At 38.8% G+C, this 15,283-nt stretch overlaps 1 protein-coding gene across 2 annotated transcripts; it reads right to left on the bottom strand.

The window, feature by feature from the left end:
- Positions 1-397: 397 nt before the first annotated feature.
- dync1li2 (dynein, cytoplasmic 1, light intermediate chain 2) lies at positions 398-13,803 on the bottom strand. Of its 2 annotated transcripts, none has more exons than XM_005937173.3 (13): positions 13,622-13,803; positions 12,798-12,871; positions 12,250-12,366; positions 11,887-12,117; positions 8,203-8,366; positions 6,855-6,948; positions 6,567-6,702; positions 6,323-6,434; positions 6,141-6,200; positions 5,537-5,581; positions 5,281-5,398; positions 4,533-4,661; positions 398-3,747 (listed from the first exon to the last, which is right to left on the bottom strand). In XM_005937173.3, the coding sequence occupies exons 1-13, from the start codon at positions 13,705-13,707 to the stop codon at positions 3,635-3,637; spliced, it is 1,479 nt and encodes a 492-aa protein (XP_005937235.1). In that variant the 5' UTR covers positions 13,708-13,803; the 3' UTR covers positions 398-3,634. The 2 variants fall into 2 exon arrangements, with proteins under 2 accessions (XP_005937235.1, XP_014193865.1); XM_014338379.2 differs by having other exon boundaries at positions 398-3,742.
- Positions 13,804-15,283: the final 1,480 nt, after the last annotated feature.

Raw genomic sequence — 15,283 nt, 5'->3', positions numbered from 1 at the left:
GTGACTGGTGTAATACATTGAATTACAACTACAGTATAAATGTGTTGTAACCCTGAACATGGTGAGAAGTTGTCACAATAGGTTTTAGAGATAAATGAAGCACTTAAAAAAAAAATGAGCGAAATAAAATCTGAAATATTGATTTATTTTTGTCCCCTTATTGTCGAGGATCAAGAAAGAAAAATTTCCAATGCCAAATAAAATAATAAAAAAAACCCCACATTCTTATAATATAGGGTTAGGATTAGGGGTATGTAGATCTCACAGGTTGATGTGTGTGACTTAAAGTTGTAACCGTTGCTTTCTCATCACACACAACGCTAATCAAATGTTGTGTACACACACACACACACACACACACACCAACACACACACACGCACACACACACACGCCAACAAAAGTTTGGATTCTTGGTTTTATTGAAGCCAGGGGTCTGAAACATTTTCCTTATCTTTGTCGGCATAATAAGCTAGAATCCGCATGGCAGCTTGAAGGCTACAGAATGTGTGTTACAGACATACAATCAAGCTTCTGAATTATCCCAGGGCACAAAAGTGCAGCCAGCCATGTGCTTACAATGTTTTGATATCCTGAATACAAAAGGACTGGAAGCAGAAGCTCATAGTCTCGTATAGATGTAGACTGTCGATAGTGGTCGAAGGCAATTCAGTTAGGATGAGAAGAGGAAGTTGCTTTCCACTGAATTTGTGTACCAGAAGAAAACAAAAATCCATCTTGGGAGCAAAAAGTAATCCAAGTCCAACTTTCAAGCACAAGCAGCAAGAGAGCACTTCATTCCACTCAGCTACATGCCAAATTTAACAAGTGTGGCCATATTGTTGACAAATTACAGTTCAAACTTCTTTTAAACATAAGTGTGATATGACGAATCTCTGTATTCTGAAACAAAATGAAAAATCATGACCAAAAATGCCAAATGTGCGAACAAATGGGGGTTTATCTGTAGTTTAGCTACAGTGAAAGCTGTACTGGCAGCAATTGTTAAGAGGATTTGTATTAGTTACAATATTGCCAGCAGAAATGTGTTATTCCATAGTTAACCACAAGGGGCCCATTTAACAACCTCAGCAGCAAAATGGCAATTTCTCTGTGCATGTTAACATCTTGTTTCATTCTGAAATGAGGCAAGGCAAAAAGAAAAAGATGCAGTCTGCATCTGCAGCTGTAGCAACAGTGTCCAAAGAAAAGTGCTTATTCCAAAATGCGGCCATGCTGCTCCTGGCTGTTCCGAAATTGTGCTTCATCCACGTCGGCAACGGGCCCTCGAGTGCACGTTTCCCCCCAACCAGTCACAAAAACAAAGCAAAGTAAAAACAATAAGAGCTTCATTTTGTTCAAAGTAAACCCAGAACTGCTGTGTTGAATCACTGTGACAATGCACGAAGCAGACGGTACACTGCTATTCCCTTACAGAGCGAATGTTTGAACAAAAAACCTGCTGACTGTTCAAAGACCAGTTTCAACAGCCAAAACACAATTATGGTACGCCCCCTTCTGTCTGCTGAAACTCCAGACACGGCTTAATAGAGAAAGACATTTCTACCATTTTACAGGGTGTTACTTAAAAAAATGTTATAGGCCAGTCTGAGGTTTGGAATGCAAGGGCTCTATGCAAGAGTTGGACAAAAGAAACAAACAAAAAAAGGCCGCTGGTTAATCTTATGGATGACTACAAATGGAGATAATATGCATCTTTGGTTCTGTTCCAATTCACTCCAGTTTTCATTTTTCTTTTTTGGCTATTTGTAGCAAATAGCTGCTCTCCTATCACTTGCCATTCATTCTGCAAAAGTTACTGAAATACACCATCCATGGGATTAAGTAGGGCCTTGTATAGAGATTTAAGAATGAAAATGTACATTTCATTTTGATTATGGTATCATGAAACCATAAATATTATACAGACAATTTGATATGGTACAGTATAATTTTTGATTAAAAAAAAAAAAAAAAAAGAAAAGACATGACACAAGACATTTAAGCAACCCCTTAAGGACACACAAATTAATTAGGAGCTTTCCCGTGAAGGCAGGGTGCCTGTTGTGATAAACTGTTAGCTGTACATTGAAGGCAAAGGTTGTCATCTTAAATGGGCACTAAAAAGGGCCGGAAAAAACAAAAGACCTGATCTGAAAAACAAAACAAAACAAAAACCCCGAACCAAAACAACAACAGGTTTTCTACAGGGATGAGCTTCTACAGCTACTTCACGTAGAAACTGGGAATGTTTAAACTGACATGCAAAACACAGCGAGAGCAAAACATGTGAGACCAGAGGACGACAGTGGTGTCTAACACTGAATGTTAGAAAATCTCATTTTGTTCAAACCACAGCAGGTAATTTTGTGTGTGTGCCTGTGTGCTTTGGCTGCAAATGAGTGGTTTCAACCACAGTAAGTCTGGGGGACCCAAAGGTTCCATCGTGTGGTTCCTTCTCAGTATCAGCAGCCTTACAGTTTTTATGAAGGCATTCAATCTCTAAACATTATGAACTAGGCCACAGAAATCGTATTTCTGAAGAATAGAAGCGACCACAGGCTTGTTGTACATTAAAAAAAAAAAAAAAAAAAAAAGTAAAAAACGAAAATAAATTATTTGGATGACGAGAAATTGATTAAAAAAAAACCTTTGAACCGATGGTGCTACAAGTGCGTTTCCTCCTGCGCAGACAAGCACCTCTACTATGACACAAACAGCTAACTGTGCGAGGCACTTAGGAGTTATAGTAGGAAAGATGCTGCCCCATCCCCTCCCCCAAATATACCCACCTGTAGCTAAAGAAGCAATTCTGCTGCGACCTCTAACTTCTTGTCAAACCATTTTATTCAAAGAAGCTATCTTAAGAATTTGGACAAAAAAAGCGCTTTATACAAAATCAAGTTAACCTGAATAATTTTTTTTGTATTCGTATTTACAGAATCCTTCGAGATGACTAGGGCGACTGATATGCTATCCGCTAACTGAACATGTCATATTAGTGTCATGGTGTCAGTGGCATTTTTACATGTTACAATGAGCCTTTTCTTTAAACCGATAAATGGTGCACAACATGAAATAAAAAAGGAGGAGGTTTGTATAAATACATCAGTATCATATCCAACATTGTTTTGTAAATATTACATATGCTTGCAAGTATTTGAATTTATTAATGAATATATTTAAATACTTTTCCAAATGCAACCAAATTCCTTCAGTATGACAAGCGAAACCAGAGGAACCAGTATATTGCCACTCTTAAACCTATGAGTAGAGTGTATGAGCCCAGAATCTGGGGGGCCTTCAGCCCAGTAGGTCAGGCTGACTGCCAGGGAGTGTGCACACATTTCCCTAAACTTACAAAATAACATTTACAGTGGAAGAGAGGATAGAAAAAGCCAAGCCTTCAGCACTTATTTCATTAATACCTCCATTTATGTTCTCTTTCTCTTCTCATCTCCACTCCCTCTCCAACCTTCTGATAGCCTTTGAATCTCATTCAGTGAAACCACTGTGTGCTGACTGATACAGGCGTTAGGAATTTGGTCAATTTTTTTTTGTTTTGTTTTTTTATGCTCACATGTACATATATTTTTCCAGAGTATTAACTGGACGATGCAGCTGTTTTTGTTGCCTTCACGCTTCGTTCTCTGTCTGCGGTGGTATATTGTTAGCTGAAACCATGGAGTCTTGCTTGCGAGTCATCCGGTCCAACTCAGCCTGGACATCAGTCAAACCCGGCTTCTGCCCTTGGAAAAAAAGACAGGAGACAAAGCCCAAAAGTAATCTCCTGTAGCTTCTGCGCCTGCTCATAAAAACAGCTTTCTATGGCAAGCAGATGGATGGATGGATGCGGTTTGAATGGTGATGCGTTCCCATGCTGGAGGTTGGTGGCTTGCTGCCACAGTTAACACGCACACATGCAAAACTAATCATCAGACAAAAGGAACATGCATTATCCTGTTGCAGAGATGTTAACACTGCTCAGCGCTGGAACAAAGAGTACATGTTAGTGTTCTCAGGCAGAGATGAGTTATGCAATCATTTCTCTCATGTTTCACGGGGTACAATCAAGCTATCGCACAGCCAATATTTGACTTTGTTACATTTAATATAACAAAGAAAAAAATGTTACCCAAGTTTAAAAAAAAAGATTAATTAATAGAGCTCAAAAGCGGCAGGACAAGGTATGGTGTGAGTGAGATGCAGTTATGATGGGTGGGATGATCAATACAGGCCTGCCACAAGTTTCCTCAGCTGTCAGAAGTTCAGTCTAAGGACAACTTTTTTCTCCTGCTTTAACCTTCTCACTCAGGCTGTAGAGATAAATCTCCAGACAGCAAAATGGTCCACAGTCTCTAACAAGTGTTTGTAATTTAGAGTGCACGCACTCTGTAACACACAGCATCCTATAATCCTTACTGCTTTGGTAAGAGATCAACTGCTAACCTATGAGAGAGAAGGGGTTAAATAATCGCCAACTTCTGTTTTTCACTGAGATCAGAGGTGAAAGCACTGGAATTAGAGGTTGTACCTGTTTTCTTGGCAGAGCCTTGCACTCCAGCTCCCACTGCTCCAGCTCCTGGGCTCCCAGGGGCTCCAGTCTTTTTACTCAACAGACTGTTGAAGAAGTTAGCCAGCACTCCCTCATTGGCAGCTCCCGCTGTAGGAGAAATGAAATGGTGGTGGTGGTGGTGGTGGTAAGGGAACTTGTTTATAAATATACACATATAATCCACTTTGTTTTTCCCCCCAAAATAAGTCTTTCTTGTGTAATTGAAGACAAAAGATCCTCACTGCCCATCACTGAGTGGTGTTTGGCACCAATATGGGAACTATTTATCTTTCTTTTCAAACAAAATATTCTACAATATTTTATTTTGAAAGAGTTATGTTCCTACAAACCAAGAAAAAAACAACAACTATTCAATATAGTTAATAGACTGACATTAAAAAATTAGAATACACTAAACCCTGACTGTATATATAATAATGGGAAATGTGTGACCTGAACAGTTCCACCATTGTGGGAATTCTTGTAGTGTTACCTCTAGAGGGCAGTACTTCACAACTTGCTCAATGTTCATACAGCAAAAACATAAGTGAAAATCTGTTCTTTTTCTTTGATTTCAAATAATATGGATGACAAAAGAGAATCTTTAATACCCTTTCTATCTCAAAAGTGAGTCTACATAACAAAACATCAGAAATTAGGGTGTACTGGAATGTAAAGTGTGATTCTCATTAATTGACATTTGAAATTGTATTCCTTTCAAACATACGTTTCATGTTAGGGTCAGGCTTCTTGACAGAGGTCATTGGTGAGCCACTGGCTACGGCTGTCTGTCCGGCACGGCCTGCAGGCCGTGGAGACCCTGAGGCTGTCCGTCCTGGAGACTCCTAAAACACAGGAACCAGAATAAAAGCCTGGCCACAAACAAAAGCAGCTCACGTTTTTCTATCCAGAGAAAAAAAAAAAGAAAAAAAGAAAAAAAAAAAGAATTCAATTTCACATTTGAGGAACCTTAAGACACTTACCGTTGCTCCTCTTGTTGGTGTGGCTGGCTGCTTTGCTAATAAAGACTAAAAAAAGAAAAGAAAAGGTTGAGTTAGATGCAATTTCTGTTATATTACTAGTATATCAACAGGTTTTCCCTATCCTTTATTTTCAGGTAACATATTTTGATACAACTTCTTTCATTCTGAAAATATCAAAGACAAATGTATGCAAGAAAACTGTGACAAAATAAATAAAGGGGGCATTTAGTGCAGTAGAAGGAACTTAAAGCACTGGGCAATAATAACCTGCAACTTCAGTTACGTTTTTTTAAAATTGTCTTCCTAGTTTATTTTTGTTTTCACAAAATAGGAAGTGAGGGTAATGTTTCATATCATGTGACAGTTTCAGATCAACACGGCTGCAGTATAAAACACTGTTTAACAGTGAAAGCAGCAGATCACCGCAAATATGTTAGAAAGGACTGATCCTTTTTTTTTTTTTTTTACCAGTGAAAGATATCTGACCTGATTTTGAGATCCTGCTTAGATCAAAATCAGAAACTAAAAAACAACAAACAAACGCATATCAAGCTCACTGGCTGGTGACAGAAATCATGATAAATGGGGAGAAGGCCACATCTACCTGCTGCTTCATCAGGAAAACCTGCTCATCCTCTGCATTTATCTCTTTGTCATGAACCAGCTGTTAAGAAGAGCAAAGGAAACAAGAATGCCATTAAAAAGGAGAAGAACAGAGCAAAAAGCTCTGGAATACTTCTGCATTTTTGTAACTTTTATGTTTGGTCAATATTTGCATTTTTATACCTTTCGTACTGGAGGCTTTGTGATAAAATCTTCAAATGGATCTTCTGGTCTGACTGTTGTGAAGTTTTCGTGCAAAATACCAATTTTCTTCTCGTTATCCCATCCGGATGGACTAAAAGAGAAGGAAAAGATTTTTAAATTGTTGTTCAAAAAGATCTGAAGACAGATGCCAGCACAAAGTGTTTGCTAACAATATGACAAACAGGTTTTAATATTTGGGACAAGGTTGACTAGTTTTACTTACATGAACACTGCATCCTTCTCCACCACTAAGGCAGGTGTGACGAACTGAAAGTCATACAGTTTATGTACTATATATTTGTAAAGCAGATCCAGGTTCTTCTCCTCTTTGACTGAGGTATAGATCAGACCTGCTCCATCTGTTCAGTTAAGTTAAGGCAGCAGTTGTTGGGTTAGTGTCATATATTAATTGATATTAAGCCACATACAGAAATTCAAGGTATGGCAGAGCTCAAGAGTAAAAAAAAAAAATTAAATAAAAAAAAAAGACATGCATTAAAAACAAGGATACAATGTAAGCAAAATCGCCTGATGTGGGATTGGATGAAGTCGAAATGCTCGTCTCTGTAGTCGTGCTCCTTCTCTAGTACGCTGACTGCATCACACTTAAGAATTGAAGCAAAAATTATTGATATAAAGAAAGAAATAGAAGATTTTAGTGGCAGACAATTAAAACCAAATAACACACTGGTTTTTAAAGTTAGTCAACCATTTGGCCAGCCGTCTAATCTGCGATAACAGATATCTGAGGGCCAGATAACTGAGCAGAGTAGAGTGGTACACTCCTGTGAATGTAGGCGAACTTCTTGTTTCATAACCTTTTCTCTGAGAGTTGGAGATGTTGTGGGTTGGAGAAGAAAAGACATTTTGAGTCTTTTGAAATATCTTTGAGATATCGAACAGACATTTTATCCAGATTTAGTAGTTTTTCCTCTGACAAGAGCTATTCAGAGGCCCCAATGATAAAAAAAAATTAATTAATATATTAAAAAAAAAAAAAGGCACATTCCCCATGTTCCAGCCACAGCTAGCATGTGAAGCTCTGCTGATGGCTGCCTTGTGCTTTTCAGCACCCGTCTTTGCCTAGAGGATTAACAGGCAAGTATAATGGTAACTTTTTATTAGTAAATACTGCCTCACAAAGCACAGCATAAAAGTAAGAACACAGATAAATGCATCAGTGGGGATGGTCTCCACATGGGATTTTAGGCAAAATATGCTCACTAGTGTGGGAATTCAATCACATAGAACAGCTAGAAGAACAGATATCAGGGTGTTAAAGAAGGTTTCCTTTGCCTGTTTATGGCAGACGACTCAGTCCTAAATAGAAGGAGCTATTGATCTCCTGGCTGTGATACAAAAAGCCAGTTTAGAAAATCTATAGATCACGAACACAGGTGGCTACAAAAAAAATCATGGCAGCAGCCAAGGACAGGATGCTTCTGGCATTATCTAGAGATTGTCCAAAATAGCTTAACCTAAAACAGGTATCCTTAGACTTTTCTGAGGACACAGTTAAATTATCAGCATCTTAAGAAGCTCCTGAATGAAATGCATCCATGCCCTCAACAGAAATCAAAGCCTCGCTGGGGAAATAGATTGTACGGTAAGTTTAACTCCCAAAACTGAAACTGTAGAGGCACAGACGCAACAAGTAGCTTTTTAGATGACCAGCAGCTGTTCCTTCTTGTGTAGTAAAAGAAACAATGTTGTAATACATTACCAAGATTAATTATCATTAAGATTCCAAGTTTTGGCTCTGTTACATCTCAGAAACAAGTACTTCTAAAAAGCTTTTTATAGCAACATTTGTAAACGGCTTCAAATGTGACATTCTGGTTGGTTTAAGCGGTTTATACCTTTGTGCAAACTATTAGCACTGGAATGCCCAGGTTGTGTGTGAGTGTGTTTTCCCCTAGTGGTAACACAACGTCCTCATCCTCTCCTGCTGTTGGGGCTCGTCTCTGTGGGGAGGATGGGGTGGCATCCTCTGGTTCTGTGTACTCTTGGAAGGCTTTTATCACTAGAAGACAAAATAAAGGGGGGGAAAGGGTAAATTGTGTGTATTAGTGAACGCAAAGCTCCAGATCTATAGAAATAAAGAAAATTAGTTCAGTATTCAGTGTCTCGACCCACTGTTTTTATTTTTTCCTTTCCATTCTCCTCGCCTTGCATCTAGCACTTCAGCACTGACAAAAAAAGCCCTAAAATATAAACAACACTAAGGTGACAAATGTGGTCTGACCTCAGGGACTCTGTAGCACTGACAGCATTTTATAGGTGCACATTATCTTTGCTTGTAACTTTGGAAAGAGCAATGAGCCACTTGCAGCTTCTTCAGCACTATAAACTTTGTTTTATAGCACAGTTTTAATTGCTGTGCAAGGCCTCAAACTGTGTTCCTCAGATTAGATCATAGAGTCAACACAAATAAAGCTTCTTAGTGGTATATCAGGATAAGACTATGTCTGCCTAGTGACAGTCTAAATTTAAATGTTCACACAAGTAGTCACTGCTGTGTATACATTGTGTAGCATCACAGAAAGAAAATTACAATGTTACATTTCCAGTTAAATAACATGCCTTGTTCAAAGACAGAAAAAGACATCCTTTATTTTCCTCTTGTGCTGATCCCAGCTGTCCAGACATTTACAAAGCTGCAGTGTGAAGGGTGGAGTGGGGGTTTACGCAGGAAGCCATGGCCTATTTCCTCAAAAGCTAAAGCCAGATTGACTTGGTGTTTAGAGTCAAGCCCTTTACTTTCAGGCAAAGAATTTTATACAGGGGATGAGAACTGGTCTGAAAAGCTACGAGAACCCTTCTTAAGATGCACAGCTGCACAAATCCAGTACGTATGCACAAAAAGTTCATAGGCCAAATGGGACTACCAAAGGATCCAAACATTCCAAAATGTAGTAAATTTATTGAAAAAGACCTGATCACACACTTGGTCAAAGCAATGATGAATGCTGTTCACATTATGCTTGGCCTATACTGGAAGACTTTGAAAAGATAGATTCAAGCCTCAAACCCCTAATGCTTTCATATATAAAGACAATGTTTTTTTTAAGTCTGAGTTTTAAAGGCATAGATAAGATAAGACAAGACAAAATAAAAGACAGCAATACTAAACATTTTGATTTTATCAGAAAACAGGAAAGACAAAAAAAGCCTGAATTAAGGCAGCTTCAAGTTTTATGACAACCATGCATGCAACACCCAAGATAATGTGAGCCGCGTCTCAACTTTCCTTTGTTTGCAACACACACACACACACACACACACACAAAAAACCCTTAAAAGTTATTTGGTACAACTGATTAAGGCTGAGAATATTGTAAGTAAATGGAAAGAAAAAATATATTACTTTGGGCAGCATGTACAGAAACATGACATTTTGCAGTGATTTCAAAACAGCAACATTTAATGCTGAAAGGAGAGTTGATTGGTGGACTGTCACTTTAAAATAAAAACATTAAAGAGACAGACTTTGCCCCACTAAGACCTACTTATCTGTTCCACAAACAAGGGTGAGGTCAAAATGCATCAGCGGTCTTCATTAAGGACTTTTCAAATACTTTGTGTGTACTACATTTTAAGTACTGCAAAAGCACCAATCAGTATATATTCTTTCTAAATTCGAAGGTATACACTTGATGTCAGTAAAAGTTCAACTTCAGCTAAAAATAAAGTAGTCTTATGGCCAGACTAATTTCACCTAATAACATTTGGTCTTGGATGCTATTGTTAAGTCAAACTGAACTTCTACAATGCCCTTCAACTGTTTATTATATACAAAAACTGCCTCAAAACATAATTACTGCAACTGCAGATAAACAAGCCTATTACTAACAGAAGTCATGGACGCAAATAGTTTTCCATTCAACGAGCGGTAGAGAAGCAGTAGGTTTATCCTGTTATTTAGTTTGAGATGATTCCAGCAGCCAGCCTACTTTATTTACAGCAGAACAGAGCACGAGTCAGAACGTCCAGCCCACTGAATTTTGAGTTACGTCCCTTCCTGTCCCTGACGCTGCTGTAAGAGGGGAGGAAACCATGATGCAAGATGACTGCAAGACTCCCTGGACAAAAGCCACTCACACACTTCCAGTCTGTCGGTCTGACTCTCACTCAAACACTCGTGGTCACACGTTTAAAATCTGACTAGTCCTCACCATCTGCTATTTACATTATCGTTTACATGCCAGAAGATCCTTTATTTCGTTGAGAGGCCTTGGCTAAATTGGACAGGGATCATCAAAAATGAAATGTTAAGAGAAGTCTGACAAACAAGTCAGTCACCCAAAACGGACCAAATAGTAAACACAACACCACCACCACCAACAACAGTAGTCACAAAACAGCAATCCACACAGGGTATGAGGTCTACATTCCAGGTAGGAAAGCTTTCTGCTACATTATATCAGCCAATTGTAATTTTATTCCAATACAACTACTCAAAGCGAAAGCAAACTTGTGGGCTAACTGAAAGTCATTAAACCAATTATTAGTGGACAAAATGACAGAAAGCAATTCAGTGCGCTTTAGTCATCAGTTATTGAGCAGCTTCTCTTTTCTTTTTCACACGTTTTTCTGCAGACAAGGCTACTTGTGTTGGCATGTTACACAGTGACAATCTCTCTGAACCTGTGCTGTCAAACTCATCTAGCATATAACCAGTTTTACTTCTCTGTCCAATCTCTTTTGGCACTTTTAAGAGCAAAAGCAGCAGGCAATGTTTGGGAGCTGACAAGAACATTGAGCAAACCCTGGAGGCTGAAATAAACTTATCTGAATACCAACAATCTTTCCAAATACAAAAGAAGCGTTCATAAGCATGAGATGCCCCAATTCTAAAATTAACAGGAGAACAACATCTGAGTGCATCACAGTCATTGATCTGCAGAACTTGCCTCCAGCAAGAGCACACAGCTGAGGATCATGGGCCTCTCTGATGATGACCTGGAATCCACCTCAGCAAAGTGTAATAACATACAGTCCTTGCCTTCGATGCTATACAGCAACCAATCAGCAAGGAGTCCAGCGGTTATTATGTAACACTACCATTGCATCCACCATGGGATGCTTTAGGCACATTTGTTTTTTTCCTTTACGTTTTCGCCTTAAAGAGTCAGTTCAAGTCAGATTTTTGCATTTTGATATATGAAGGAAAATGACCAGATTATAACAAATCGCCATTTCAATAAGTGGATCTGCTTCAACAAAACAGATCTATTTGGAGATATGCTAGTTATTGATATTTTAACAATCTGAATGTGTCTTTTGAAATGCTCAACCATGACCGATGCCAGCTACTTGACCAAAATGTACACATTTCTAATGCTGAGGTTTCAGGGGATGTTAGCTTTTCACTCTATAAGCTACGTGCATGAATGCAGGTATGAATGTAAAGCTAGATCAACAAGAGTGTATGTGTGTGTGTATGTGTGTGTGTGTGTGTGTGTGGGGGGGGGGTTCTAAATACAAGCCTTGCATTTATTATTGGTGTATATGCATTTATTATTGGTGTATATGTAACTTACTCTTCTGCTCCATTTCTCTCATGTTCTCAGGAGGAATCTTGAGCTTGTCCACATGGTCGCGCAGGACACTGGCCCACTTCTGCAGCGACTCCATAATGGTCCAAGGTCGTGACATATCCACAACAAACACAGCTAGACAGTCAGGTAGCGACTGAGCAGTAACAGCAAACTTAAGAAGGCCTTTGTGGTATAGGTCCCCATCCAGGATCCACACATTACAGCGTGTAAGGTCTGCAAGAAGAAAGTAAAATGCTAGTTAAACACAAGCACTAATAATAATCAGTTTTAAGGTGGAATTATTTTATAAAGGTTCCTGCAGATTAATGACAGAGACCACATTCAAGGTTCATCAGTGAATCTCACCATCCCTGTCCTCATCGTGGACACTTAAGTACAGATACTCCAGTCCCCTCCCCTTCTTGTTGTGCTCAGCTCCTTGAAGTTTGGCCATGAGTGTCGTCTTTCCTGAACCATCCTCACCTGCAAAATATTTTATTCATAATACAGATAAATAGATTATATTTGTGTTATTTTTAAACAACAAATTATATGACATAAAAAAATGCACAAATGCATTTCCGTTCCTTTCAAGAAGGATGTCTAGGCTTTCCACAATGTACACTCTCTCACACAAACCTGCCTGATGAGAAGCAGCATTTCTCACATTTTCAGAGGGCCTGTTCGAATAAATATGACCCCACCCAAGAAGAATACCCTATATTCTTCTGTTTATTATGTCTGTCTTTAGTTCAAACCTCAGCCCGGGGTGGGGGTTAAGCAGCTCAAAGCGCAATTCAGAAACGTGCAATCATTAGATTTTGCAGCTGCTTTGCCCTCTTCTACCTCTCAGGGTTGACCAGCACAAATAAACTGCAGAAACTTCAATTTTCACACATGTAACCAATACTCACCAAATATCAGGATATTTTTTCCTGAAGGCAATTTTGAACTCGATCTAGTTGAAACTTCACTCAGTATTGAGGACCTACAGATAAGAAAAAGACAGGTAGATTTTTATATACAAGTCACACTGACTGTGATCAGACTGACAGCAGCTCCTCATCTCAGAGCAGTCAAACGTGGTGTCAAAACTGTTAACCGGTAACTAGTTGGACACACCTTAACTTCATTGATTACGATCACTTTTTGACTCTTTGAGCCGGTCCAATGATGACTCCAAGACAGCACAGAAGCAGGAAATGATAATTCGTTTCCATTGACCGGTACGACAGAATTAAGTAGCTCAATCCTGGATCCATGAATTTACCGAGGAGCAACTATTATCTAAAGACGCTATCATGTTTTTTTTTTTTGCGTTTCTCTTTAAGTTAACGGGTTTCTAAGGTTTACGTTACTATTAGCTTACTGTATCCTGCATCAAGACGCTAACTAGTATTTAGCTCTTATCTTGACATAAACTATCAAGGTACTAGTTATTTGAATGGCGCCCTGGAAAGTGTCTAATGTTCACTGTATTAGTAAAACTCCTCTGCTAGGTAACTACAAGGCAGTGTTAGCTTAACATCAGGAGGAGCAGCAGCAAACCTGCTAGCTGATGTTAGCTGATCTGCTAACAGACTGACCGCTCATCTTCAGTTAGTGCTAACGTTGGTACTAGCCGGGCCGGTGTTTGATAGGGAAAAACCGGCAGTGACAAAGCAGAACCATGGCGGCTGTGCTGTTCTGAGAAGGCCCTGCGGAAGCATGAAGTCGTTAAAAGAGTAGCAGGACTTGCCAGAGAGTTTGCCCTTCTTCCTCTTCGTTGTTGTTGTCTCCTGTCCCAGCTGCGCCCGGGAGCTGTTTCTCCAAAACGGGAGCCATCTTCTCTTTCTACAACCACAAAGGCAAGGCCCTGCTGCTTGGCCACCAGTAGCACCGCCTTCATCCGAGTGGCCAAGGGTGCGTTACATTCTTCGTCTGCCGCGGCCCGCCTGAACCCCGTGTTTCTCCTCTGCTATTTCACTTATTGTAATGTGCTTTTATTCATTTGTTTAATATTTATTATTGATGAGGACCGCCTTTATTGAATAAACTAAAACGTTTATTGATATATATGAGTGTAAAAAAGTTTGCACAGATCAGACTGTTTTATGGCACTGACATGGGGTCAAAATATCTAGTTGTCCTTCTGGCCACGTTCCAGTAAGTGACGTAATGGCAGTTTTTTCTTTCTTTAAACAGCTGATGGAGAACATTGTGATATCAATAATTGACTCGGGGGCAAACATTTTACTGGTTTCTGTCGTTTACACTTACTATTCGGTGTTAATTTAACCTATAATTCCTCGTTTTTAGCAACAAATGCATAATGAGTGTATATTACTTAAAAATATAAGTATTACTGATTTTACCGAAGTTTTAAAGTGAAAAGTGAAAATATAAGTTATACTATTTGATTGATCAGGGTTTTATTATCATTATTATCATTATTGTAAATACATTTGTGTCCAACAATAGTGGTATTTAGCAGGTCTCCAGTAGATGATGCTATTGCTCAGAAATCCGTCTTCACCACGAGGTTATTACGGTTAACCAAAATGTAAAAATAAAACTAGATGTGGAAAACGGGCATTCCAGTTAACTAAAATAAAATAAACGCTAGAATTTCAGAAAAATTAACAGATAAAATGAACTGAAACGGTTTTGCGATGTGATAAATTAATAAAATGAAATAACAACATTTAGTAATAGGATTTGTTAATTTAGTAAAATTTGTTATAAAAAAAAGGCTTTGATGGACATGTTTACTGAGTTTTTAAAGGTCTCCAAGGCTGTGAGTTAACTGCTTTCAAAAATATTTTTGATTCTAACACCGATACCGATTTTCCAGTAGGTATCAGTACAATAACACTGAAACTAATAAAAACGAAACTAAAACGAAACATTTTCAAACAGTTAAGCTACACTGAAACATGGAAACTCACTATGGGAACTAACTTAAACTAAAATGAATTGAAACAACAAACAAAAACTAAATGAAATAAGATCTCTGTCTCCACTAACGCTTTGGAAATTCTAATAATGAAAAAACAAACCTGCTACCATTTCTGTTTGATTTATATGGTTACAATTGGGTCTAAAGGCCACAGCCACAGCACAAGGAGTGATCCAACAAAGGCTTAGATTGGGAAGGTTTTGTTGATCATTATTTATCCATCTGACATCCCAAAACTTAAATCAGTGGGTGGGAGAAGATGCCGTGTACTGTGTAATGTGTACTCTCTTCCAAACTCCTGCAACTCTGAGGCACATCTTTACAAAAACCAGCCTGTCCCGAGGCTGCTACACCTGTACACACAATCAGGTCTTGCAACAACTGGTGATTATCCTAGCAGGAAAGTGAACAACCACAAGTGTCTTCGCTCCCCCATTCCCTGGACCATCAAGCATCTGGTCA

This window comes from Haplochromis burtoni, unplaced genomic scaffold, assembly GCF_018398535.1.
Source record: "Haplochromis burtoni strain Fernald_Lab_line unplaced genomic scaffold, NCSU_Asbu1 Contig_59, whole genome shotgun sequence".
In the NCBI taxonomy this organism is placed as follows: Eukaryota; Metazoa; Chordata; class Actinopteri; order Cichliformes; family Cichlidae; genus Haplochromis; species Haplochromis burtoni.
This window is presented reverse-complemented; position numbering and strand designations above follow the sequence as displayed.